The sequence below is a fragment of the Acromyrmex echinatior genome, chromosome 4 (genome assembly GCF_024713525.1).
Source record: "Acromyrmex echinatior isolate Ae372 chromosome 4, ASM2471352v2, whole genome shotgun sequence".
In the NCBI taxonomy this organism is placed as follows: domain Eukaryota; kingdom Metazoa; phylum Arthropoda; class Insecta; order Hymenoptera; family Formicidae; genus Acromyrmex; species Acromyrmex echinatior.
The window spans coordinates 8,618,542-8,643,964 of record NC_141855.1 but is presented as its reverse complement, the minus strand read 5'-3'; the positions used below and the strand labels follow the sequence as shown (position 1 = coordinate 8,643,964).

Sequence of the window (25,423 nt, the reverse complement as noted above, 5' to 3'; positions counted from 1 at the left end):
CAATATCTTAAAAGTTCTACGGAATGTATATCATCATTCGCGATTAAAATAGAAATATTATTAAATTTTTATATAACAAAAATATGAAGCTGTGGTATATTCTATGTGACTTTTATAAAACAATATCCTTTAAATCTCTATTTTTTATATTTAATCAGGTTTTTTTAAAATTTGAGCTCTATAATTTATTGGGAAAAAAATCATGATTCTCTCAATTATATTGAAATTTTAAACATTAAATTCCAAAAGTTGATTTTTATGTTGAAAAATATAAAATTCAACAATTAAATTTAAAATAAGTATAATTTTACTACACAAATATGTACAGAATTTAGAAATATATTCATTTCGAAATTTTTATATTCAGATGCACGCTGATTTTTTTATTCTAGATTTATGAATAAAACACATTTTCTCATTCACTTGATATTGTTGATATTGTTCAATCTTGCTTTTCTACTGAAATTCGCGTCCCAAAGCGCGCGTAAATTTTTATGGCTCGCATTATTTCGTATTTGTCCGCAACACCTTTCTATCTGCTTGCATCATGATTTCCTATGAGACCGCGGATGCTGACCAAACGTCTGCAATTTGCAATAACTTAACTGCAAGGACGATTTATAGGAATGATTATAACACACTTTGAAACGAGTAATATTTGTAAGTTGCTGTACCTATCTACGATTTATCCTTTCGAATGGTTATCTTTTCGAAAAGTGAATTTAATAACATCAAGCGAAAAAACCGCTCGACTTGCAAAATGTGCAGCAAGTAGAATGTACATGCAGCATAGAAATATTTGCGTTGCAATTTTTCGTCGGTCATGGAATCGAGTCGATTTTCATCGAGAACATTCATATTACAATTTTTACGATATATGCACGATATTTTCCTCTTATTTTCACTCGAAAGTTGGAGAAACGTAACGGGAATGACATCCATCATTGCGTTCTTCTGAAAGGATTGTTTTGCGCGATACGTTTCCCTTCAAACGACTGCAGTGCATAACATTTACATGAGATACGACCGAATCTTGTGTCTGCTCTCGTTCGGAAGTGACACATCCACTGCCACTGATACGGATAAAATTTATTATGTGATGTAACTTTAGGAGCGGAGGCAACGATTACCGCTATCGCTACATGCGCGTTGTAAAATTGTCATGTTACATCATCGTGGAACCAGAGGTACTGGAATTCTCACAGCCATAAATTCATGTTAACTCAATGATATTTATTTACTTATACTGCGGCAGTTTTATTCGAAGACAAAGGATACTTTCTAAAAAGTTATTTCTTCACAGAAGTTACATTTACATAGAAAGAAGGAGAAAAATATATAATATGTGTTTGTTTGGATAAAGTATGAAGTTTATATTTTGATTAATCTCGAATATATATTTTTAAAACGATCTTGAAATTTTAATCTGTCGGAGTGAAATGATCAAGTGACTGATGTGACAGTGTCGCTCGAGTCCTCCATGATGTATAGCTAACTCGGCGCAACAAATTGAACTATTATAGTTGACCATTATATTTCATTATTTGTGAACAATTATATTTTAATTTTCCACATGATTGTCCGCGGAACAATTTGATAAATTACGGTTGTGTATTTTTAAAGCAAACGTCTCGTGATCTCGACTGTGATGTCGCGAACAATATAATACATGGAATACGTGTGATTGCTCTTACCTCTGATTGTCCCTTTCTCCGCTGATCGGCCAAAGTAGTCGTTACACATTTATGTGCGCTTCATATAATGGTCTTCGATAATTGCAGTTGGACAGTAGTCATTCTGCATAAAGCAGCACTTTATCCGCTGCTTCTATGAGGCCAACCTAGTAGAAAGTTTTTATGGTGTAGTATAGCGTTATGGTGTAGTATATTAGCTGCGCGATTCTATCTGACATTACTGTCTGGAATACGCGAGCACGTGACTTACGACTGGTCACAATAAGAAGAGGTTCATCTTTTTTTCTACAAGAGACTCGCGATAGAATTGCGAATCTACGTCGATTAAACGGAAGGATAGCTGGTGACTGCGGCTGTAACAATTGTTGGAATCGGTCAATTAATCGAGAAGCACGGATAAAGAAAAAAAAGATGATACCTACGAGCACTGTTGACAATTTGATGGAATTTACTTTACGGATGATCGGCATTTGGCCACATTCCTCGTACAAATTCTTAATGCGCATTGTTTGGACGACGACGATGACTATCTGGCAGTTCTTACAGTACTGGCATCTCTTCACTCATATCGGTTCCGATACTCTGCCAAATCTCATGGATTCTTTGAGTCTGTGTTTATCGAACAGCTTGTTGTTTCTAAAAATGAATTTCCTTTGGCTGAACGGACGGTAAGACTCGTTGGAAGTGTCAACTGACAAATGAGGGACGGGGGGGGGGGGAGGGGGCACGTAAATATTTTTTTATATTTATAGCTATATCTGAATTTTTTCAAATTCAAAGTTGAATATGTAAATTTGAAAAAGTCAGTTAATTTGATACTTGATCGTAAAAAGTTCAATATTGAGTATGTTACATCGCGATAGATTATTGCTTTAGATACATTTTTTAAAATAGAAATTAAGGTCCTTCTTCAAATATAATTTTATTTTTTGGAAAATTAGTTTTGCTACTAGTTAGTTTGTATATTAATTATCTGTATGCATATGTTGTGTTATATATTTATACATTATTCAGTATTATTTATGATATGCTTGCGAGGATTGCTGAAGACTGGAATGAGTGCTCCTCTAATAACTCAAAGATGCAACTGATGATAAGCAAAGCGATTTTGTCTCATCGAATTTCAAAATACAGCATTGGTACATACACTGTCGTGTTACTTTTATTTGGGGCAGGTAACATGATCGTTCAAAAGACTATGGGCTCTGAGCAACTTGTCGAAGAGAAGCAGCTTATTGTCAAAATGAAATTGCCGTCTGAGTTTGATGCGTCGCCGATTTATGAAATTGTTGTGGTCACGCAATTTTTTGTGCAATTCACATTGGCACTTTTAGCGGGAATGTTGAATGCTCTTATTGTAACGTTAGTAAGTTGGTTCCGTACCAAAGAATGTTGCGTTTTTTCTTGACAAGAGCCCAATTTTAATCACTATTTTATTCCTACATTGCAGCAATATTACTTTAAAGGATTGCAATATTTCATAAAATGTTCCTGCATTATTGTACTAAAATATTCCTTTGTCTGCTAAAATAGAACAATTTTAATATTTCTTGTAAAATATTAAAATTACAACATTGCGCACTATTAAAATATTGTCACGATATTGCTGCAATATTCCGTACTGTAGGGATACTTATTATTTATTATTTTACCTACATATATAATTTTTTTAAACGTTAATATAATTAATATAATTCTATTAGCATTATCAACATATGCGATACTATTAGGGTAGTCAAATGAAACGAAGCGGATGAAAAATTCAGAACACTGAAATCAACTAACATGTTAATAATCGTAGTTGGGCAAGGGCTTTTTCTATAATAAAACCAGATGACAGATGTCTTGTTCATATTTCTTAGACTGGGATCGAATTTACTTGCAAATATAGCCTCCTGTACTGCGTCCGGTAATTTCCTATCTTTCAGATTCTTCTTTAGTACCCCGATTCCGCAGCTCTTAACTATAGTTTGGTATCGTTATGTTGTCGTTGGGTAGCTTTTTTATCATGTATATTATATAATATCTGCGCAACGGCAATAGAATAATATTGACACTGTCGTTAAAAGTTACAGAATCGGAATACAGGTCTCCAAAGATGTGGAAATTGCATGATTGCAATAATAGTGGGAAATGCTGGAGCACCCGGACTTATCGTCATGCGATTTTCACATTTTTGGAGATATGAAGGAGAATCTAAAAGGCAAGAAATTTTTGTCGAACGCAACACTGCAGGTGGCTGTTTGCGAGTTCGATTCGAGTCCAAAGAATTTTATAAAGTGAGCATTCATTGTCTAGTTTCACAATGGAAGAAGTGCCTTCGTCGATCATGGTGATCATTAATACATGTTAGCTGATTTCAGTGTTTGAATTTTTCGTTCGCTATATTTTATTTGATTGCCTTAATATTGTAATAAATCTTTACATTTTACAATGAAAATTAATTTTATATCATCAGAGGAATTTGAGTGCTAATATTGGAGTTAACAGACCCCTAATGTGCGCCCTTAAATGATCTCTAGAGGTTGACAGGTTACAGCCTTTGGGACAATTCTAAATCATCACTTTTAGATACTTCACGTTGCCGGTCAGATTGACATAATATGTCACGAATTGCTGGAAATTCCTGTAGCCGAGAACAAATATGACTCGCGTATAATCTTATTGAGATCTATCGTGAGTAGACATCAAAGGATTATTGCCTTCGCAGACAGTATCGAGGATGTGTTCTGTTATATGGCATTGATGCAATTTCTCTTAAACACATTCGTTATTTGCTTCCTCGGATTCGTAATTGTAACTGTGAGTAACCTGACAAGCTCGTTTCAAACAGAATTTTACGATTTGTTCGAAGGATCTCGTCTCTGAATCGTAGTCGTTTGGCACTCATGATGGAAATATTCTGATGGTAAAGATTATACCTTATTACGCCGTCGTGAATTTAGAAGCCTTTATACTTTGCTTCAGTGGCGAATATCTCACTTCCAAGGTGAGAAAAAGAGAAGAGAAAGATCAGTTTCATATCGTAAAAGAAAGCTTAATGCATAATGAAAAGTATAGGCAAGAGGAACATAGAGTTTATCGAACCCTATATTACGCAGTGTAGGTATAATTCTGTTTCTGATAGGTTGAAATCTGTTATTTTCTTCCTATTGCTTATGCTTTTATGTATATTAGGTTTAACTGTACCCAGTATGGCCTAGTACTTAATATAGTCTTGCTGCCTATATTTACATGAATATTTAAATCTTTATTGTACCTGCACCCGTGAAAATTAAAATGTATCTCATATTTTCAATTAATGTTCAGAAAGATTTCTTATTTTATTAAATCTGTTTTCAAATTAGATTCAGCAACGCTTAGATAGGCCATATCGGGTTTGATCATTTTATATTTTATAATAGATATGTACAATATAAGCTGGATAAGAGGAATTGATTTTGCGTTAATGTAAATGAGAAATACATAACTGATATATGCGAAGAAATAAACATTAAGTCACATTTATAGAATTGTCGAACGTTCTTACGGAATTGATTCATTTTATTATTCTGTTAATAAAAATATTAAGATACGATTATCCAAAAAATTAATAGTTTACGAGTTATTTAACATTTTATGTTAATATGTGCTACAATAAAATATAAAATATCTCGTAAACTATTGATTTTTTCATATTTCTATCTTATAACTTTTACATGCGGAATAATTAGAGGAATCATATTATCTAAAAAAGATTAAATAATTCCATTTAAAAAAATAGAGGTGACCTTCATATCTTTTTGACGCCTCCACTTAGAATAAAACAATGCGATCAAAATATGTCCCCCTCGAAGTCATTCCACTTTCATTTGAAACATTTTTTTATATTATCAAAAATAAGCGAAATTTTCAAGATGTTCGATTTAAGTGAACCACTCTGTATACACACACACACACACACACACACACACACACACACACACACACACCAAACACATATATAAAATAAATATTAGTGTTTAGCATATACAAGGTGCGTCCCAAAATTTTCCCAACTTTTGAAATAAAACAACAACGGTTTACTTTTTTTTTCAAATTCAAATTGTTTATTCAAAGTAGTCCCCGTCGGACTCAATACAACGTTTGGCACGATCTAAAAGCATTTCAAATGAGTGTTTTATGTCGTTCAAAGGCACGTCCTTCAGAATAGTGGTACAAGCCCTTTGGATGTCTTCTACGTCCACATACCGCTTTCCTTTCATGGACAAATGCATTTTGCCGAATAGGTAGAAGTCACAAGGTGCCATATCAGGCGAATACGGGGAATGGTTGATTGTTAAAATGTGATTTTTAGTCAAAAAATCAGTGACAAGTGTCGAACGGTGAGATGGCGCATTATCGTGTAACAAGCGCCAACTTCCTCCTTCGCGATATTCTGGCCGAATACGACGAATGCGGTGCACCAAACGCTTCAAAACGCTTACATAGAATACAGCATTAACTGTTTGGCCTGCTGGAACGAATTCTTTGTGCACAATACCCTTGGAATCATAAAAACTTCGATGGAATTTTCGTTAATTGTCGATTTTGGGCGACCTGTATGTGCGTCGTCATTTATGTCCTCACGACCGTTCTTGAATCGCGTATACCACTCATAAACACTGGCACGGGCTACACAATTATCACCATAAACTTGTTTCATCAAATTATGGGTTTCGGTAAATGTTTTACCAAGTTTAAAACAAAACTTAATATTGGCTCTTTGTTCGAAGTTCATTCTCGTACCGATGTATACAACATACTGACACTTGAGACGCCATAACTTCGTTTCCACTGAACCAAATGTCATGAAATTTTTACTGGAAGTCAGCTAGGGATGTACCTTTCAAACGCGCAATCGAACACACGGATGGCGCCACCCGACCTATCTCTATTGAAAAAGTTGGGAAAATTTTGGGACGCACCTTGTATTACAGAATATACAACAGACAAAATTATGAAAAAAAAAGTTTCCTCCTGAAACTGGGATCTAATTTCATGATGCTACACCAGCTGTCACCCATCCAAAGCTTCATCTAGTGTTGTTTGACCTCTGCGATCGTATAGGAACTATTTCTTCGATAACTCACGAATCCTGAATGTTTATAGATGATAATTGTACATATCTGGTCAATAGATATTGTCAAAAAGCTCACGTATAGTTAAAATATACGTGAATATTTAATTTTATAAATTAAAAAAATTTTAGTTTAATTTTTCCAACGAATAATTCGACTACAAGAATGATTATTGTAATTACTTTGATTACTGATATGGTACTATAGTCTTTTGATTATGGGCTTGAATGATATAGGAATGAATTATAATTAAACGCAGTTTATTTAAATAGTCATTATATGGATAGTTCTGAAAGCCAGTAATATAATAATTCATATACATAATTATTAAGATAGTGTGCTGTAATGATCATTGCGGATAATCCGATTAGAAAATTAATAATCTCAGTCAAAAATTATTGGGGAATATTTTTTTTAAATAATCTGATTAGGGAATCAATAATCACTCCGTCAAAAGCTATTGGAAAATAATTATTGCACATAATAATCCGATTAATGGAATCAATAATCACTCCGTCAAAAGCTATTGGGAAATGATTATTGCAAATAATCCGACTAGTGGAATCGATAATCACTTCGTTAAAAACTATTGGGAAGTGATCATTACGAACAATCCGAGTATTGGGTAATAAATACTCACTATTAAAGAGCGAATCATCATTATTAAAATCCAATAAATAGTGATTATTGGTTTTCCAATAGTTCATTTCCGTAAGGGCGAATATACTTTATAAATTTTTTAATACTTTATTTCTCACTTAGAGCAAGTCTATAAATCGGGCGGCATACAATTCATTTTGGTACAAGTTAAAGTCTAAGGAAAGCAAAATCTTGTTGTTATTGATAATGAGATCGCAGAAGGAATTGACAATGACAGCCGGAAAATTCGTAGATTTATCTCTGGAGGGTTTTACAAGCGTAAGAATTTTTAGATTTCCGTTTTCCTTAATGATAGTAGTAATGCAATTTAAATATAATACCTAACCCCTAGAACACACGTTCCGAAATATTCTGAAAACACGCCATGGGTCTAAAAGACCCATTGTAACTTTAGATTAATATTTTTAGACTCTTTTTTTTCTTTTTCATTTTCAAGCTTTGAAATTTAAAAATCTACTTACATAAGTTGTGATGCTAAAAATTTTTATATTGTTAAGTTAATATAAAATAAAACTCTTCTTTTCTTCGTAAATGAAGCAAGCGAATTGGGTCTGGGAGACACACCTATATACCTATGTGTTTTAGGGTTAGGTACTACAAAGTATCACTTTAACTTAATTAATAACTCTTATTATCAGTAAGAGAATTTTTTGTAAAGAATTTAATTCTTATTACAATATTATATATTATATTTATGTATTTCTATTATTATATATATTATGTATTTTTATTATATTTATATATATTTATTTTTACGCTATCTTTCTGCGCGTGATTATAAAATAAAATTTAATTGTTAATTTACAACAAAATTGATATTATATCTTTTTTTCGCAGATTCTGAAAGCATCTGCATCTTATATATCAGTGCTACATGCTATGTATTGAAACATAGAACTGTAAAAAATCTTGTACAAATATAAATCGTGTAAAAATTAAATCATTGCTGGGCAATGAATATCTAGAATTAAAATTACCTTAACTAAAACCTAACCTAATGTAAAAATAGTTACATAAACAAATATTTATATATATTGCAAAAATTTTTTTTTTATGCACTTTATTCGTTTTTCATTACTTATTTTGCTTTCACGATAGAGCCCATCAAATGAAGGAAAATTAGAATAAGGAAAATCAATTCATAAAATTTTTGATAATATATTGCAAGATATATCACATCAACACTTTTTTTCGAATTAATATAAATCTATTGATTAATATCTGTTATAAAGTAATAAAATATTATTGAAGAACACAGCACATACAACACTAGAGATATAAAGTAACTTGAAATTTTCACTTTCGAATACTGAACACTGCATAACATGCTGAACATAGAACACTGCATCATATTTCGCGCCTCAGTTGTGTTGAAGATATTCAATTCTCACTCTTGCGAAGTTTTCTATTTTATTTTTGATTGTAACTCTGTAGCACCAAGATGAAACGCGCTTTTAAAACAATTAATTAAGAATATTGCGATCTCATATCTGAAGACATTAGATGTAGAGAATCACAATTATATCTATCTATACGATATATTTTTTTTCTTTCAGATATTTGTGTTTTATTTTTACGAATTTTTCAATATGATAATGTAATCTTCAGGTTACAGATTGTTTTCATAGCAATTATCTGTTTAAATATTTTATTTTTCTGAACGCTGTGATTTTATTGCTAATCTTTTGCTATTCTTTCCTCTTTCTATTTTTGCAGAGCAAGTTAGTCGCAAATGCAGCTTACGAGGCTCCTTGATATGATGCGGAATCCAGTTAAAGTCGAATTTTATTGATTTTAATATTGATTTCCAATTGATAATCGGAAAATTTTATGATATGTCTTTGGAAATTTTTGTAAATGTAAGATTAAAAAATGCTTCTGAATGCCAAACACGTTCTTTCTAATATAAAACAATACTGCGTTTCTCAGATTTTGAAATCTTTTTATCGGTGTTATTTGCAATGTTTTATATAAAAAGATATTAAACTTACCTACACATATTTGCATAATATTATGTACGTATATTGTATTATTTTAAGTCATTAAGTGCTACGTGAACCTTATTTTTTTACATTTTACTCATTTGTTGTCTTTATACATATTTCACTTATTTCTTATTTATAAACTTTAAGAACGAGACATAGGATATATATATATATATATATATATATATATATATATATATGTTATAAATGTTCTCGTCATTTAAAAATATGTAAAATAACATTTACTTTGTGTTTACCATTTGCATCGTACAAAATTCTATTGAAATATTTATCCAAATTCCCTCGTCCTGGATGAATGTACAACACATAATATATCAGTTTATGTATAGTAAAGTATTATTGGCAACTTTAGATTCCCGATTCAAGATCACTTTAATTTATGTAAATTATGCACATCCGAATTGAAATGAAGTTGGCTTTTTGCATATTGCATTTTCTTATGCACGTGCACCGATCAGTCGCGAAAATTCAGCACCATATTTGGGAACTTATGTTCGCTATTTTATTCAGAAACTTCGTTTGACGATGGCCACTCTGGCGATTTTTGCTCTTGTACTAGCGTGTTGTAACTTTTTCCCTATTTTCTTGCATTTTTAAAGTAAATCATCCACAATAATGGCGACAGACAGTTTTCCCATTTCGGGAAACGACAAAATAACAGTCTCGTCGATTCTTCGTCTGTCAAGACCTGCAATCATCGTTCGATCGTAGTAACTTTTTTCTGCATTACTAAGCATATGATGAAAAGACACGTTTAGCATATGCGATTGGTCGGTGGTTAAGGTTGGCCGATCTTCTTGTTAATATCTTGAAATTTATTCTTCGAGTACGTACAGTGATCACACGGAGCCTCAATAAAAATTTACCATTTGATAGATTTGTCAATGAAAAGATAAAAAAACGTGAAATGTTTTGCGCGATGATACCGACTAGCACTGTCAGTCGATCGATTGAAATAGGCCTTCATCTTACTGGAATATGGCCGAATTCTTCGATTTTTTTTAAACTACTTTGGATATTGGTAATGGGAATAGGATTAATCTTCCAGTATTATTACCTTCTGACACATTTCAGCACCAAGGAGTTACCGAATCTGATAGACGGTTTAAGTACTACTTTGCCACATAGTCTCCTTTTCTTCAAACTGATCGTCCTGTGGGCCAATCATCGGTACGTGCTTCCATCAATATATAATAATTTTACGAAATATTATATTTTAATGTCAAAATTTAATTCAGATTAAGAATTAATTAAGATAGATTACAAAAATTAATGTTAAGTGTATTGATTGCCGAGCAAGATTATTTCAAAGTGCTTTATAATTAATTATTGTTTAATTTTCGTTCGTCTGAGAAGACATTATTTTATGCTACAAACATAATGTTATATTTTTCTACTGCGTATTGATAATACAAAGTAAAAATTCGAATGCATTTGACAGTCATAAACTTATGCTTTTGATGAAAAGAATTAGCTCGGCAATTGATTTTGTGATTTTTTTTCGTCATCGCAAACTGGTGGAAGCGCATTTTTCGCGATATATGAACCTAGATCGATATTGTGACAGTTGCGAAGTATTAAATTGCAGAATATTCAAAAATATCCTGATAGCGATGTCCAACGATTGGCACAAATATTCCAATATGTATGCCATGATCGACAAGGCGGTCCTCGCACATCGCTGCTCAAAATTGATCATCACTGTTTATTCGATAGCAGTATTGCTTTACAGTACCGCTTCTATCAATCTTAACAAGCAGAGTGATGACGATTGCCGAGAGTTATTAATAAAGATGGAATTGCCTTTCGGATTCTGCGAATCGCCGATCTATGAGATCGTAATGTTCGTGCAATTTGTTCGACTAATAGCGGTCGCCTCCGCCATAGGTATGCTCAACGCATTATTGGTTACGTTGGTGAGTTACAATCGCTTACAATTATTTTTCTTCGATTTAATAATGCAATATTTTTCTATAATTTTTGTAATATGAGTAATTCTCAATAATAAAACAATTATTTTATTAATGAGAATTTCATTATTAATAGTTAAGAATTAATTCTTTTCATTTCCACTAAAAAAATAAAAACGCATTATCATATAAAAGAATATCTCTATCGGAGGATGTGAGTTAAAGCTCATGATAATAATCATTAGAAATTTTACAAATTTTATACACGTGCGTGGATATATGTATATGTATGATACAGTTTTCAAGGCAACTTTTTTGAAAATTATAGGTCAATTCTAAGCAGAATCGTAAGACTCATAACTTGTTCTCGTAAAATTCGTAAGAACTTGTAACTATTGTAGTATTCTAATGCGCATGTATCATAAGACGTAAGATTATTATTCGTAAATATTTACGATTTCTAAATCTTATGGCTAATAAAAAGCTGTCTGTAAAAATATCGTATAAAGATGTAAACAAATCAAACACTTCAAAATTCTTATAAATCTTACGAGAATATGTTACGAACCTTACAATTTTGTTTAGAATTTAGGCATTACTTTCTTTTTTCTGATTGATGTTCTTTAATGAGAAAAAAAGTTTAAAAAGATAATAATTTTTAAAGATAAAAAAAAGATTGTGTTATAAATATAACAAGTTATTAGTAATTAAATAAATCAAATATTCAATGAATAAAAAACACAATATTCAATCAAGGTAGTTCTTCATGCCTAATAATATTTTTTTTTTACGAATTTATACAATTTCCAAGCAAACTATATGCATCGATTATTTGTCGGTCTCAAAACATAGTCCTAAACCAAAGCTAGAGTAATAATATATAATAAATTAAGTTGATAAGCAATTTAATTATCTTAAATTGTTATATGAATTCATAAGAAATATTACTAGACATGAAGTAATGCTTTGATCGAATATAGCGTTTTTTACTTATGTATGTTCCGTTTTATCCATCGATTTTCACTTAAAATGTTTTAATGTAAAGTTAACAAAATATCAATTAAATCAAATAAACAAGTTACAAAACAAGGAATTTTTAACTCATCGAAAGTTCATAAAGAATTATATTCGTCATTTATGCGCAACACACGAAATGTAAGGAAAGCACTGCACTGGAGAAAAAAAATTTAAAAAAGTATATACAAGAAACAAAAGAGTAGAAGTTAAATCGAATGGTATAACACGAAATGTAGGCGCAAGTGGTAACACATATGTCACACATGAGACATGACAATTCCAAACTGACAGATTCTCGATCCGCAGTAGCGATGATCGATGCCCATAGCCCGCAGGGCTCAACCTTATCCCCTCTTTTCTATAAGTTTATCAGGTTCGCATCTCTGCATTGTTCTGCAATTCATTCGCGTTTTCGATCTACGATCTATGCGCATGCGTAGCGTCGGCTCTTCATGTTGGGTTTCGCGCTTAGGTAGGGTGATTTCTCTTTGGGGTTGTTCCCTTAGAGCAATAAAATTGTTCTATATTGCTGTTCGTATCACGAGTTGGGTAAGATCTTTTGACGACGTTTGATGCTTTGTCGCAAACTGGCTGGCATATCCATTTATTTCGAAGACATTTTAGTATGTATCTAAAACAAATTTAAAATAGTCAACTTGATTATTTGTTCCTTTATATCGCGTATATATACTATACATTTTACATTTATCTATATACATATTACATTTATCGCTATTTGCGATACAAATTTTATCAAATGTGTATATTGCGCTTCATCTAATAAAATTTTTTTCTTATTTCATCTGTCAATAAATTCATATACAATATATATTAAAGATGTAATATATTATATTATAAAGTACACGCTTGAACAATTAAAAAATATTATAAGTACAATTTATCTTTATCTTTAATATAATTTAAATTATATATATATATATATATATATATATGTATATATAATTTAATTAATGAAATGCATTAGTAAATATATATGTTATTAAAAATATTATATTTTTTAATATAGAACATGTATTTATTATTATATACATTATTACATACATCAAATAATATTTATGTGATTAATAATATACATATATATGATTTTTCATATATTATATTTTTAATATAGCATATGCATTTATCGATACATTAAATAATGTGTAATTAAGTAATATGTGTAATTAAGTAATATGTACTATTTAAATTATATTAAAAATAAAAGATTATTTGTATAATACTTGTTGATGTACTTCTGTTTAGCAGTCATGTAATTAAATAATTAACAATATACAGATGCTGCACATTGGTGGACAAATAGACCTTATGCAACAAGAAGTGGAAGAGATTTTTGTCAAAGATAACAAACGTGATTTATCCATTATCATTGTGAAATCTTTAATCGATAAGCATCATAAGATTATCGCTTTCTCGGAGAGCATCGAGAGTCTTTTCACTCACATCGCTCTGATGCAATTTTTCTCGAATACTTTGATCATATGTTGCATCGGATTTCTTATAGTAACTGTAAGTATTCGAGATCTGCAAGTATTTGTTTAAATTTTTTAAGCGTCATATTTGAAATTTACGTACGTACATATTTGAAATTTCCCCAATGCACTTAATTAATGCACTTTACAAAATATGCGAAGATATTGTCTTTAAAGATGATGTCTATCCGTATACTTGTATTCGATCGTTGAACGTAAGATCTTATACATTTTTAATTGGAAACAATTAACGTAAACTTTTAATTTTACTTCGAATATACGTAATTATGTATATGTCATGTGTATTATACCATATTCAGGGAATGAAGTAATTATAATTATTTGTAATACCATTATTCTTCTTATTACTATTCTGTAATAATGATTTAACAATAACGAATTTTTTTATGATTGTAACGGTAACATCAAAGTTAGAGAGTCACTCGATCATTCCTTGTAAAAAAAAAAGTTGGAAAAGTTACTAAAAAAATTAACTCAGCATTTGTAACTCGTTTCTTTTTAATCATCACTTCTAATTTTCGTACAAAAAAAAATAATTTATAACAAATAATGTTATTATTATTCGTTATTTACAAATTACTTTTTTCAGTAAATAAACGTATAATGATACAAGTTATTTTTCAAAGTGAATGACTTTCTCTTAGCACAATCTCAGCGTTTAGTTATCATTATAGTCATAAAAAATTGCAACATTATTATCAAATTGTTATAAATTATTATAAAATCAAATTATTATATCAAATTATTATAAAAAGTAACGAAAGAAATAATCGAATAATTTTTCCATTCCTTTTACATATTTTTATTTCCAATATATTTCATGATATTCAAAATAACAGTGGTTTCAGATTCGTGTTCGTTGAAATCGCATTGTAGACATGAAACTCCACTATTCTGTACACAAACAGAAAGGAAGTAAAAAGATTGTTGTGTGAACGCATTCGCATGACTTCGAGGTCTTTTAAGAGTCATTCTTTTTGTTAGAATGTTTTAAGACTAACCGGATATCTTTGATTTCTTTTATCCTTACATAAAGCTTTTTGCTGTATAGTGGAAAAGGATTGCTTTCTATTCCCGTGTCTGAGGTCTTATAAAGATTCTTATAAAACTTATTGAATTTTCTTTCCGATCTTTTCTTGACTTGCAGTCGTTGGGCACAGATGAAGGCGTTCGAATGTTAGTAAAAACCTTGTTTTTTTACATCGCTATTACTTTAGAGGCATTTATCTTTTGTTTTGCCGGTGAATATCTGAGTAATAAGGTAAGTACCTGAAATTATTTATTAGTTTTTCCCTGTTCTTCTTAAATCTGTTAATATTAAAAAAAGATCATATATATATGATCTTTTAGCTGATGTTATCTGGGTGGGCAAGAAATTGCTAATGTGAAAATGGACCATCGAGCATGCCGAGAATGTCGATTATTTCTTTACATGCACTTGACTCTCATTCGCATTTTAGAGTAAAACAATTGGCGATGCTGTATATGGATCTGTTTGGTACAATCTCAAGCCTCAAGATAGCCGTATTTTACTATTTATGATCATGAGATCGCAAAGACGACTGACAATTACTGCGGGAAAATTTATGGATTTATCGCTGGAAGGATTCGCAAATGTGAGATTTCAATAACGGTTATTGTGGATTTTTTATAGTTATGCATAAGTTAATAACAAACATCTGTGTTATAATATATATTAAATATCTATGTTATGTCGTTTTTATTATGATAGGAGTGTTAAGAATTATTGTATATCATATGTGATATTCGATTTGTCTTGTAAGGCACTATTTATGGAATCAAAATTAATCATTGGAGTTTATCTCCGAATATTAATATTAAAAAAGTTTAATATTGTTTTAAACAGAATAACAGTAAAGAAAATTACAATTAATAATATATTACGTGAAAGCAATTTTGAGTAGCTTACACTTATTTCACATTAAATGTAAAATAATAAGTAAATATATTACATTTTTTATTTATTAGGTGTTGGAATTAATTCGTAGCGTTTTACAAGTGATGGGAAGTACTTTCATTAATGTATTTTTTAATGCTCATGTGAAATAAATAACATTCTTTCATTAAAAACGCTACGAATTAATTCCAACACCTAATATATTATTCATATCGTTTTTTCAATAATGTTTTGTTTCCCTGTTGAAAAAAACTGGGTAGGGACCTATATAGGAAATTCATATGGCAATCCGTATGAGATTTTATATTTTCCATAAGGATTTTGGGCCAAAAATTTAAAGCCTATGTGGATTGCTGTAAGAAATCATGTGGTTTTCTATGTCAGAATTCATTTAAATGGATTGGACTCAAGCTGACATTATTATTCAATATTCGAAAAAAAATTATTTATACTTGTAAGATTTACATATTTTATTATTCCTAAGAAGTTTTTGTAGTAATTTTATCTGAAATAAACTATTTAAATTGATTTTGAAAAATGCACTTTAATAAGATTTAATCCTAGGATCTCTTGATTATGAATCTCCTTCGTTACGTGCTACATCACTTCTTCAATTAATGTAATTTATTGTCTGTTTAAGTTATAAGCAATGCAGAATCCTAAAATTTGCGGTTTAAAATATAGGAAGAAAGTTTCTTAAAATTAAATAAAAAAGTTATAAAGTGTGTATATGCATATGCGAATATTAGACAGATTACGATATACCTTATAGATTTCCATATGGATTTTGAATATCCTATATGAATCCCTATGGTTTCCATGAGAACCCACCTGGAAATATTCAAGGGTTATAATGTTTTTAATCTACATGCACGGTAAATTGATTTATATTGCGTATTATTTAATTTTTCAGAGTTTGAAAGCCTCCGCATCGTATATATCTATTTTATACGCAATGTATTAATTTTAATACTGAAAAAAATGTATATACTTATCGTTAGAACCATGTATACACGCTGTTAGAAGGTATTTATTTCTTTTTATAAATTAATTGTACCAATGTAATAGCAGAAATTGTGGATTGTGTATACAAATAAAAAAATACATAAACCTTTATCATGATATTTTAGTTAATCCTGTGACACTTAAAGTGGAAAAATTTTATTTAATACAATTTTATTATGATTTAAAATATTATATTCTAGCATTTGTCGTCGTTTTCTCGTTAAATAAAGAAATATTGTTAGAACTACAGAAAAATTAAGCAGGAAATACAAGAATATATAAAAATATTTGAAAATTTTAATGCTATAAGAATTAAGAAAAATAATTTCATGTGTAATACCAAACAGATTTATTATTAAATTTAGCATTTTAGAGAAAAGATTGTATTTACTACTTAATTATTAAGATAAATAATTTCGTATTTATAAAAAAAATTCTTTAAAATAAAAATAAAAAAATTGGAAACCACACATATGATATCACTGTTTTTCCATGAAAAATCATCTAATTACTGCACATTTGGAAGCACTTACACTTATATAATCTTTTCGTAGAAAAGAGCGTTTTTTTAAAGCGTTATTTTAGCGTTTCTTCATAGAACTATTATTCTAGATCTGTGCTTGCTCCCGTGAAGGTAGAGGAAAATCGTTTCTTACATTATTCAGGCTAACAATTTGTCCTATCGGCGATATTTTTTACGACAGAATAAGATAATTATCGTATATAGATAAGCATCGTAATCATAGTTCAATTGTTGCAGTTTTATACAATTCCCTCTCTATGTTCAATATAAACAGCCATAACATTTTTACTCTCAATAGTTACAATTGATCGGTGATTATTTCTATGTCTGGCGACCCTTGCGTAATCAACTTGCCGTTCTTGAGTCGTTTTAGATCTGTACTCAGATATTTAATCCATGGCTATATGTTAGTATCGACGAATATTCTAAGTTACATTTTGGATATTGTTGTTATTGAATTTTTGGCCAAATTTTATAAATATTATAAAATAATATAAATTGATGAACGGATATTGGTATATTTCGATGTAAAAGACGTATCAAGACGCGATAAAATGACGGCTATAAGCACTGTTGCTCTTTCGGTGCAAATTGGTCTTCGATTTGTCGGGATTTGGCCTAATGCGTCGTATGCGCTGTTTTTTCGGGGTGTTTGGATATTGACCACTGGTATAGTACAGACTTTCCAGTACTGGTGGATTATTATTCATTTAGGAACCGACGATATGTCACATCTGATGGACGGTTTGAGTGTTACTATGGAATACAGCGTGATGTTCCTGAAATTGATTATTTTATGGTTGAATAGTCGGTAAGAGAACATCTTTTACGTTGTCGAGGATAAAAATCGAGTTTATTTGTACAAATCCTGAAAGTCACGATTCTTATAGCAATATTTCTATAAAATAGAGATTAATGTCTTCTATCTATTATATAACAAAAATCTCAATTTTTAAAATTTTTAAGAAAGAAGATACAGTAGATTTATTCAAGTAGATTTTATTCAATATCTTCTTACAATTATCTTTAGTTTAACCAGTTAAGTCATATGGCCATACAAGTATGTATTGTACTATTTTTTCGCAATAATTGCCAATGTACAACCGATTTTACATGAAGCTATATTTACACGAAAAATTATTTTAACCTACTGTCTTTCTGGAACTCATCCTCTTCTTGTTCTTATTATATTCTCATCTTATTGTTAGTGTGAATCGTTTAGTCAATTCTCGCGGATAGAATAAACTGCCGCAGTATATTTTACGATATCCTAGCTACGATGGCTGCAGATTGGAGGGAAGCCGCTATCAGTGAAATACATACCATGAGGAACAAGGCAAATCTGTCGCGGCATTTCTCCAACGTGATCATCGGACTTCATTCGGCCGCGGCATTTTCCTATGGTATTGGCGTGCTCGTATCCCATAGTAATGATTACAACATTGATGGAGACAAGACGCCTGCTCGTGAGTTCACGCTTAAACTACAGCTCCCGTTTGAGAGTGACAAGTCACCTCGATACGAGCTCGTTATGTGTTTGGAGTTTTGTCATCAATTGGCATCTTCTGCCATGACTGGCGTATTGAATTCTCTAATCGTCACATTAGTGAGTGCAATCTGTAAAAAAAGAGTTTTTTTTAAATATTATTAAGCTAGATCTATTTAATTAGATGATATCATGTGATAATTGTTTTTGTATTTTTAACGACATTGTATTTAGAAAGTCTTTTTCTACAATATTAAAAAGAGCAGAAAAAAAATATCAGCATCCTATAATTCAATGTTATGTATATAATTGGAAGAAAGAACTTTGATGTTCTTTGTCAGCATGTAAAATGTTATTACTAGCGAATTACCTAGAGCTGAACATATTAATTTTATAATCTGTCACTTTTTCTATTTAATAATTGCGCGTATCGCTCATATAGACGGCTATAATATTTGAAAACAATCAGATTACAACAATCAGATATCAGTTACAATCAGATACTTGTTTATATGAATTATTTTTTTCTTATTTTAATATTCTAAAGTACAAAATATTTATCATATGTTACGTTTCTTATTTTCTTATATAATTATATATATATATATATATATATATATATGTATATATATATATATATATATATATATAACTTTTCTTTATATTATCTAATTAACAATTAATTGTTATCTCTAATGGTGTGAAATATCTTTTCTGTGAACAGAATGTGTTTACAGAATGTGTATTTTTGTAGATTCTTCATGCGAGTGGTCAGATAGAAATTTTGTGTGATGCATTAAGAGACGTTTCTTCCGATAAAAACAATCAACGTTTTGTTATTTCCATCATGAAGGAATTGATCGGTAAACATCAGAAGATCATTGTTTTTTCGGACCAAATTGAAAAAATTTTCTGTTACATAGCTCTAATCCAATTCTTGTCAAGCTCCTTAGTGATTTGCTGTTTAGGGTTTATGATTGTAACAGTAAGCATATAATTGTTCACCAAAATCTGGAGAGAATCAGCGTCTTAGGGTGGTAACGATTTATATTGCAGTTTGATTTATGTTGCAGTCGATAAGTACGCAAGACTCGGATACGATTGATAGTTCGTCATTAATGAAAGCTATTGTGTTTTACATGGCTGCTACGGTAGAGGCGTTCATCTTCTGCTTTTGTGGAGAGTATCTCAGTGCCAAGGTCGGAATGCACAAGAGAGATTCTCATATTTGATTTGCATTGACATTAATTTATGCAATTCGTATACGTATCTGGCGATTTTAAATAATGTTACACTGCATTTTCATCGTGGAACAATTTAAAACAAAACACATTTTTAAACAAAGAAAAAAGATAAAATCTTCTTTTCCTCTCCAATGTGAATGTGTTGCAATGCATCCCTACTAATTATATACTGTCATATTCAAACTAAAAAAGTGCTTGTTATGTTAAATAATTCCAAACGCAGAGACATAAATATTATATTTAAATATATACCATTCTATGTTATGCAACATTTACTTACTATATTTCTTGGGATAATTATTAAGTGATTATTACATAAATTAATTTTAATACTTCCGTAATTATTTAAATAGAACGCATTCTGTAATAATTTAATTTTTTTATAATTTCTATAGTACAATCAAAATGTGTTTAAACTTTTCCTTTGTATACTGCATAGATGAAGCTTTATTAATTTAGTCATTTATCTCACCGATAACACATTTTGCGACATTTTTCTTCAGAGCAAAATGATTAGCGATGCAGCGTACGAATCGATCTGGTACGATTTCAAACCAAACGAATGCAAGCTTATCCTGTTTATAATATTGAGATCACAAAGAAGGCTTACCATCACGGCTGGAAAGATCATGGACTTGTCACTAGAGGGATTTACGAGTGTAAGATTCCAACGCTGAACTTTCTGTTAATAAAATTCTCGTCTTGATGTGGAACAACACTGTCATCATTCCAAAAGAAATCGTGATATACTTTTTAATTACTATTTTTTAATTATAAGTCTATTTTTTAACTATCTTTTAACTGATAAGAAAGGGATCTAAGTGTCCTTCTTCGATTTTTAATAAGCTAATATGTTATTTTTAGACAAAAAATAAGAAACATATATTTTTTAAACTGTATCGCATTTTCAAGAGGTGAAACATCTTTTAGAAAAAAATAAATTTTCTTTTTTTAAAGCGAACATCATCGAAATTTTAGAGATAAAAAAAGAGATAAAAAAAAATGTTAGAAATAAAAATTGAATAGTTTCAAGAAGACATTATAACAATAATTTAAAAATATTGTTTAAATAAAAAAATTTTTTTATTTTTAAAATATAAAAAATTAAAAGATGTTTTAAATTATGATTATTAAGTACTCTTAAAACCATTCAACTTTTATTTTAAACTTTATTTTCTATCTTTTATAGTTCCTACAATATTCGCTTTAAAATAAAAAAACCGACTTTTTTAAAGGATGTTGCACTCCATGATCGTATAAAAGAGCACGTATAAAAAAGTATGTGTTTCTTATTTTCATCATTTCATAAAATAACATATTAAAAACTCATCAAAATCGAGGGGAAACACTCGAGTACCTTCTTTGTGAGATATGTATATTTGCATAAAAATATTCGATTTATATTTACATAGTTTATTTATTTATAAATTTATTTTCTTGTATTTTTTCATTATATTATTATTTGATAATTTTTCTAGATTATAAAGGCCTCTGTTTCATATATATCATTATTACACGCGATGTATTGAAGTTCGAAAATTGTGGGCCAATGTGCTTAGATGCCCATTACATGTAGCTAAAGATATTAATAGAAACTCTTTACCAGTCCTTGCTTGTCGATATCTATGATGATATGACAATAATTATGCAAGTTAAATGTAGACAGTACGTGATGTACCAATTTATTATCGATATTGATAATAAAATGTTTAAATTTTCAAGATTTTAGTTACATATATATATATATATATATATGTATATGTATATGTATATATATCTGCATATTTTTTCCCATGTATCAATTTAAAAAGAATAATTCAATTGTTTATACATTATTACTATCTTTTTATTACATACAGGGTGTTCGTAAAAACCGTAACAACGCTTAAAAGTAGTATTTCCAAATCCCGGAAAATTTGATCAAGGAGACAATGAGGGAAAATAGAGAGGATATAAAAGGACAGTTAGACTCAGTCTTACTTAGGTATATGCATGGTAGCGAACACCTGTCAGTTGAACGCACTCTTTACGATCCCGGAATATGGGTCAATGTCCCGAAAGAATGTTATGACATCTGTTCTGATGGACAGTGCGAACGTCGATCCTACTTTTGGGTCAAGAAACTTAATCCCTTTGACTCGGGACTGGACCACATACGATCTCAAGAATTAAAAAGAACGGGATATTAGTCATAAATTTTGCGTGCAGGATAACCATTGTCAGTCGCAAGTCTGATCTTAGATAACGTTAGCGTGGGAAATTGTCCCATTTTTATGATTTTTGGCGCGATGTGGCGCCTATTTTTTGTTCTTAAAATGAAATTGCTGGTCAGCCTCGTGCGACAGCTTGGGTATTTATTATTGCGTGACTTAAATACATTTAGGGTATTTCGCAATTTTGCCGCTTTTCCAGTTCTGCATTAATGTTGTTATTCTTTCCGAATTGATTGGCGTTTATGAGTTTTCGCGGAAGTCTGGTTCCTCTAGTTCTTTCAAATCGTTATCAAGGGATTCGAGTCTCACAGACGCCAACCGTAGTCGCGATCGTGGAGCCGAATCTTTTGAAAGAAAAGAATCGTAGCATCTACAGGACGTAACAGTAGATTACCGAGATTATTTTGAGATGATAATTCTAATAATATCAAAATGTTGAGGGTATAATAGTTTTTGAAATATAATCACTTAAAGTTAGCGAATCATACCGCCTAAATTCACGCGCTTAATTATAATTGGATTTTCCGTTGTATCACATTTAAACGCGAGAACTTTAGGCGAGATGATTCGATAACTTTAAGTGCTTATAATTCAAAAATTATTAAACGCTCGATATTTTGGTATTAGAATTTTTGTCTCAAAATGATCTCAAGAATCTAATTTAAGCGCTACTACAGAACATCTTGTATATTGGATAAGTGCAAGATAATTTGTGTCTGACTTCAATCGATTTTTATCGATATTATACGGTGGCTATTCGTAATATATATTTTATATATTAGTATCTATATATTACATACTGCTTAAAAGATACTGTTAGCTGTTATGTAAAATTGCAGATTCATTTTGATTGTGTTTGAGTTGTGAGAAAAAGTATTAAAAATGAATAAAAAAAAATTATGAGTTAAAAAATATGTTAGTTAAAATCTGCACGGTTAAGGCCTTAGCAGAATGACTGACTTATAATCTTTATAATCTAAGTATTTTGTCTTTAGCAACGTACAATAACTGTTTTGCGACTTAAGTTTTAAAGATATATATATATATATACATATGTCACACACTATATGTATGTACACTTTTAAGACTAATTAAGTCACAAGTTAATATTGTGTGTTACTAAAGACAAAAGACTTTAGTCGTAAGGCATTGTCTTAAGATTATAAGTCAGCCATTTTGCTGAGGCCCTTAGAGTATTGAGAAAATTTATTAGATATCCTGGTTTACAAGTCGAAATCAAATCAAAATCGATTGATTTTTCGGATCGTTTGATTTGATATTGACTACATTTTCTATTGATCTTTGAAAAAGATCGACATTTTATCAACGCTATCGAGAAGATACTTTCAATGCTGCATCGATAAAATGTCGATTTTCTTTTGAAGATCAATAGAAAATTTAGTAGATATCAAACCAAACGATCCTAAAAATCAATCGACTTTAAATCGACTTGTGAACCCAGATATACGTGAAAATAATTGTAATGAAATGGAATATTGTAAAATTTTGTTACGATAACTTTGATCTTGAAGACTAACCATGCTCCAGTTGGTCTTCATTGTCCTTGTTTAACATTCGGTGAACAACAAGGATAAAATGACATCTGGATGGTGCTCTAGTTGAAATTTTGAAAATAGCTCTGAATAACCGATTTGGAATTGCGTTGATGTAAGTGGGATGAGAAATGAATAGCAGATTCATGTGACGAAATGAACATTAAGTTATCTACTGAACTGTCCTACAAATATATAAATGCATTATACAAGTTTAATATTATTTATTTTTCTTTCTTGTGGTGTTTCGGCCTGGTGTTTGCACCTGATGTGTTAAACTAATAACGTTTCGTGCTTTCCTATTAATAGAGCGTGTAACGTCATCCAATAGCAAAGCATTTTCCAACCTAGGTTGGTGCAAACTCGGTCGAAAATGCTATTAGAATAAGTTTATAAATTGGGGAACACATCGTACACAGCAATATCCCGAATATATCATATAGATGTCCTACTGTGTAGACGTTCTACTTATCACTATGATAATATGGACATTTTTAATGAGATATAGTTTGCTTTGATGAATTAAAGCCTACAAAGAATAAAATCTTGCTTTTATTAATAAAAGGTAGAAGGAATTGACAATGGCGGAAAATTCATAGACCTATTTCTGGAAGCTTTTACAAGCGTAAGAATTTTGAAATTTTTTTAAATAATAGCAATGATATGATTATATGTAATATAATACTTAAGCATTACGATTTAAACATTATTGTCGTAACTTAATTGATAACTTTTATTAATCAACAAGATCTTTACAGTTAATAAAAAAATCATATTTTTGTTATATAACATTATTTTATGTTAACTTTTTTTACGTGATTATAAAAGCATAAGAATTTAATTGTTTATCTTTATGTGTGTTGATGTTACACGCCATATATTAAAAATATATAAAAAATTATAAAAACCTTATATAAATATGGATCTTTTTCTTAAAAAATTAAATTATTGCGGTCAATATCTTAAATTAAGTTTAATAAAAGTAGAAAAAAATTATACATATATATACAAATGTTATATATAAATATTATATAAAAACACTTTTTTATGCAATTAACTTTTTCATTTCTTGCTATTCATTTTGTTTTCAGAATAGTCATAAATTTTTCAATTAATAAAAAAATGAGAAGAACAAGAGGCCAATTCATAACAAAATTATTTGCAACATATATTACATATAGCAAGCAATTACATCAATCAACACTTCTCTTTCTCTCTTTGAGAAAATAAACTTACTGATTAATAATTGTTATAAAGTAAAAAAATGTTATTTAAAACACAGCACTAGATATAAAGCAACTTGAAATCTTCACTCTCGAATATTGAACACAGAACACTGCGTTATGCTTCGTGCATCGGTTGTGTCAAAGATATTCGACTCCCTCCCTTGCTCCACGCTTACTTTCGATTATAACTCTGTAGCGCATTATGATGCATAAGCTTACCCGAAATGTGCCTTTTGCATTTTTAAAGCAAATAATATTGCAATTGCACACCTGCAGGGGACACTCGACATGGAAGAGTACAAAACTTATTACCTATGATTTATTTTTTCCCTTCGGCAAACCTGAAATCATAGTGTCA

General features: G+C 30.2%; 3 protein-coding genes and 3 long non-coding RNA genes across 10 annotated transcripts; 3 read left to right on the top strand and 3 right to left on the bottom strand.

Moving 5' to 3' along the window:
- Window positions 1–206: 206 nt before the first annotated feature.
- Window positions 207–1,072, bottom strand: LOC147909948 (uncharacterized). Its single transcript, XR_015544851.1, has 2 exons — window positions 675–1,072; window positions 207–584 (listed from the first exon to the last, which is right to left on the bottom strand). It is a non-coding gene; the product is annotated as an uncharacterized LOC147909948 (long non-coding RNA).
- A 123-nt stretch (window positions 1,073–1,195) lies between these two features.
- On the bottom strand, window positions 1,196–25,270 carry LOC147909946 (uncharacterized). 4 transcript variants are annotated; one of them, XR_015544840.1, is made up of 5 exons: window positions 17,354–17,432; window positions 16,581–16,646; window positions 2,117–2,330; window positions 1,945–2,047; window positions 1,196–1,840 (listed from the first exon to the last, which is right to left on the bottom strand). It is a non-coding gene; the product is annotated as an uncharacterized LOC147909946 (long non-coding RNA). The 4 variants fall into 4 exon arrangements; XR_015544841.1 differs by lacking the exons at window positions 16,581–16,646; window positions 17,354–17,432 and adding an exon at window positions 25,076–25,270 and having other exon boundaries at window positions 1,198–1,840; XR_015544842.1 differs by lacking the exons at window positions 16,581–16,646; window positions 17,354–17,432 and adding an exon at window positions 18,667–18,757 and having other exon boundaries at window positions 1,198–1,840.
- LOC105152433 (odorant receptor 82a-like) lies at window positions 2,020–8,426 on the top strand. Its single transcript, XM_011066734.2, has 6 exons — window positions 2,020–2,362; window positions 2,709–3,060; window positions 4,266–4,496; window positions 4,570–4,683; window positions 7,556–7,711; window positions 8,291–8,426. The coding sequence occupies exons 1-6, from the start codon at window positions 2,106–2,108 to the stop codon at window positions 8,339–8,341; spliced, it is 1,161 nt and encodes a 386-aa protein (XP_011065036.2). The 5' UTR covers window positions 2,020–2,105; the 3' UTR covers window positions 8,342–8,426.
- On the top strand, window positions 10,161–16,929 carry LOC105152435 (odorant receptor 13a-like). Its single transcript, XM_011066736.2, has 6 exons — window positions 10,161–10,629; window positions 11,048–11,375; window positions 13,683–13,913; window positions 15,045–15,158; window positions 15,358–15,513; window positions 16,729–16,929. Exons 1-6 carry the CDS (start codon window positions 10,367–10,369, stop codon window positions 16,777–16,779), a joined length of 1,143 nt encoding a protein of 380 aa, XP_011065038.1. The 5' UTR covers window positions 10,161–10,366; the 3' UTR covers window positions 16,780–16,929.
- Window positions 14,676–15,086, bottom strand: LOC147909947 (uncharacterized). The gene is made up of 2 exons (XR_015544854.1): window positions 14,899–15,086; window positions 14,676–14,791 (listed from the first exon to the last, which is right to left on the bottom strand). It is a non-coding gene; the product is annotated as an uncharacterized LOC147909947 (long non-coding RNA).
- Window positions 17,313–21,977, top strand: LOC105152434 (odorant receptor 10). 2 transcript variants are annotated; one of them, XM_087405503.1, is made up of 6 exons: window positions 17,313–18,154; window positions 18,598–18,949; window positions 19,584–19,814; window positions 19,903–20,028; window positions 20,577–20,732; window positions 21,933–21,977. In XM_087405503.1, exons 1-6 carry the CDS (start codon window positions 17,898–17,900, stop codon window positions 21,960–21,962), a joined length of 1,152 nt encoding a protein of 383 aa, XP_087261629.1. In that variant the 5' UTR covers window positions 17,313–17,897; the 3' UTR covers window positions 21,963–21,977. The 2 variants fall into 2 exon arrangements, with proteins under 2 accessions (XP_087261629.1, XP_087261628.1); XM_087405502.1 differs by lacking the exon at window positions 21,933–21,977 and adding an exon at window positions 21,552–21,794 and having other exon boundaries at window positions 17,326–18,154.
- Window positions 25,271–25,423: the final 153 nt, after the last annotated feature.

Coding starts and splice junctions, on each gene's coding strand:
- LOC105152433 (XM_011066734.2), top strand. CDS start 2,106: ATGATACCTACGAGCACTGTTGACAATTTGATGGAATTTACTTTACGG. Junction 2,363..2,708: donor TTCCTTTGGCTGAACGGACG/GTAAGACTCGTT, acceptor TACATTATTCAG/TATTATTTATGATATGCTTG. Junction 4,684..7,555: donor GCGAATATCTCACTTCCAAG/GTGAGAAAAAGA, acceptor TTTCTCACTTAG/AGCAAGTCTATAAATCGGGC.
- LOC105152435 (XM_011066736.2), top strand. CDS start 10,367: ATGTTTTGCGCGATGATACCGACTAGCACTGTCAGTCGATCGATTGAA. Junction 13,914..15,044: donor TCGGATTTCTTATAGTAACT/GTAAGTATTCGA, acceptor CTTGACTTGCAG/TCGTTGGGCACAGATGAAGG. Junction 15,159..15,357: donor GTGAATATCTGAGTAATAAG/GTAAGTACCTGA, acceptor TTCGCATTTTAG/AGTAAAACAATTGGCGATGC.
- LOC105152434 (XM_087405502.1), top strand. CDS start 17,898: ATGACGGCTATAAGCACTGTTGCTCTTTCGGTGCAAATTGGTCTTCGA. Junction 20,029..20,576: donor GAGAGTATCTCAGTGCCAAG/GTCGGAATGCAC, acceptor ATTTTTCTTCAG/AGCAAAATGATTAGCGATGC. Junction 20,733..21,551: donor CACTAGAGGGATTTACGAGT/GTAAGATTCCAA, acceptor TAATTTTTCTAG/ATTATAAAGGCCTCTGTTTC.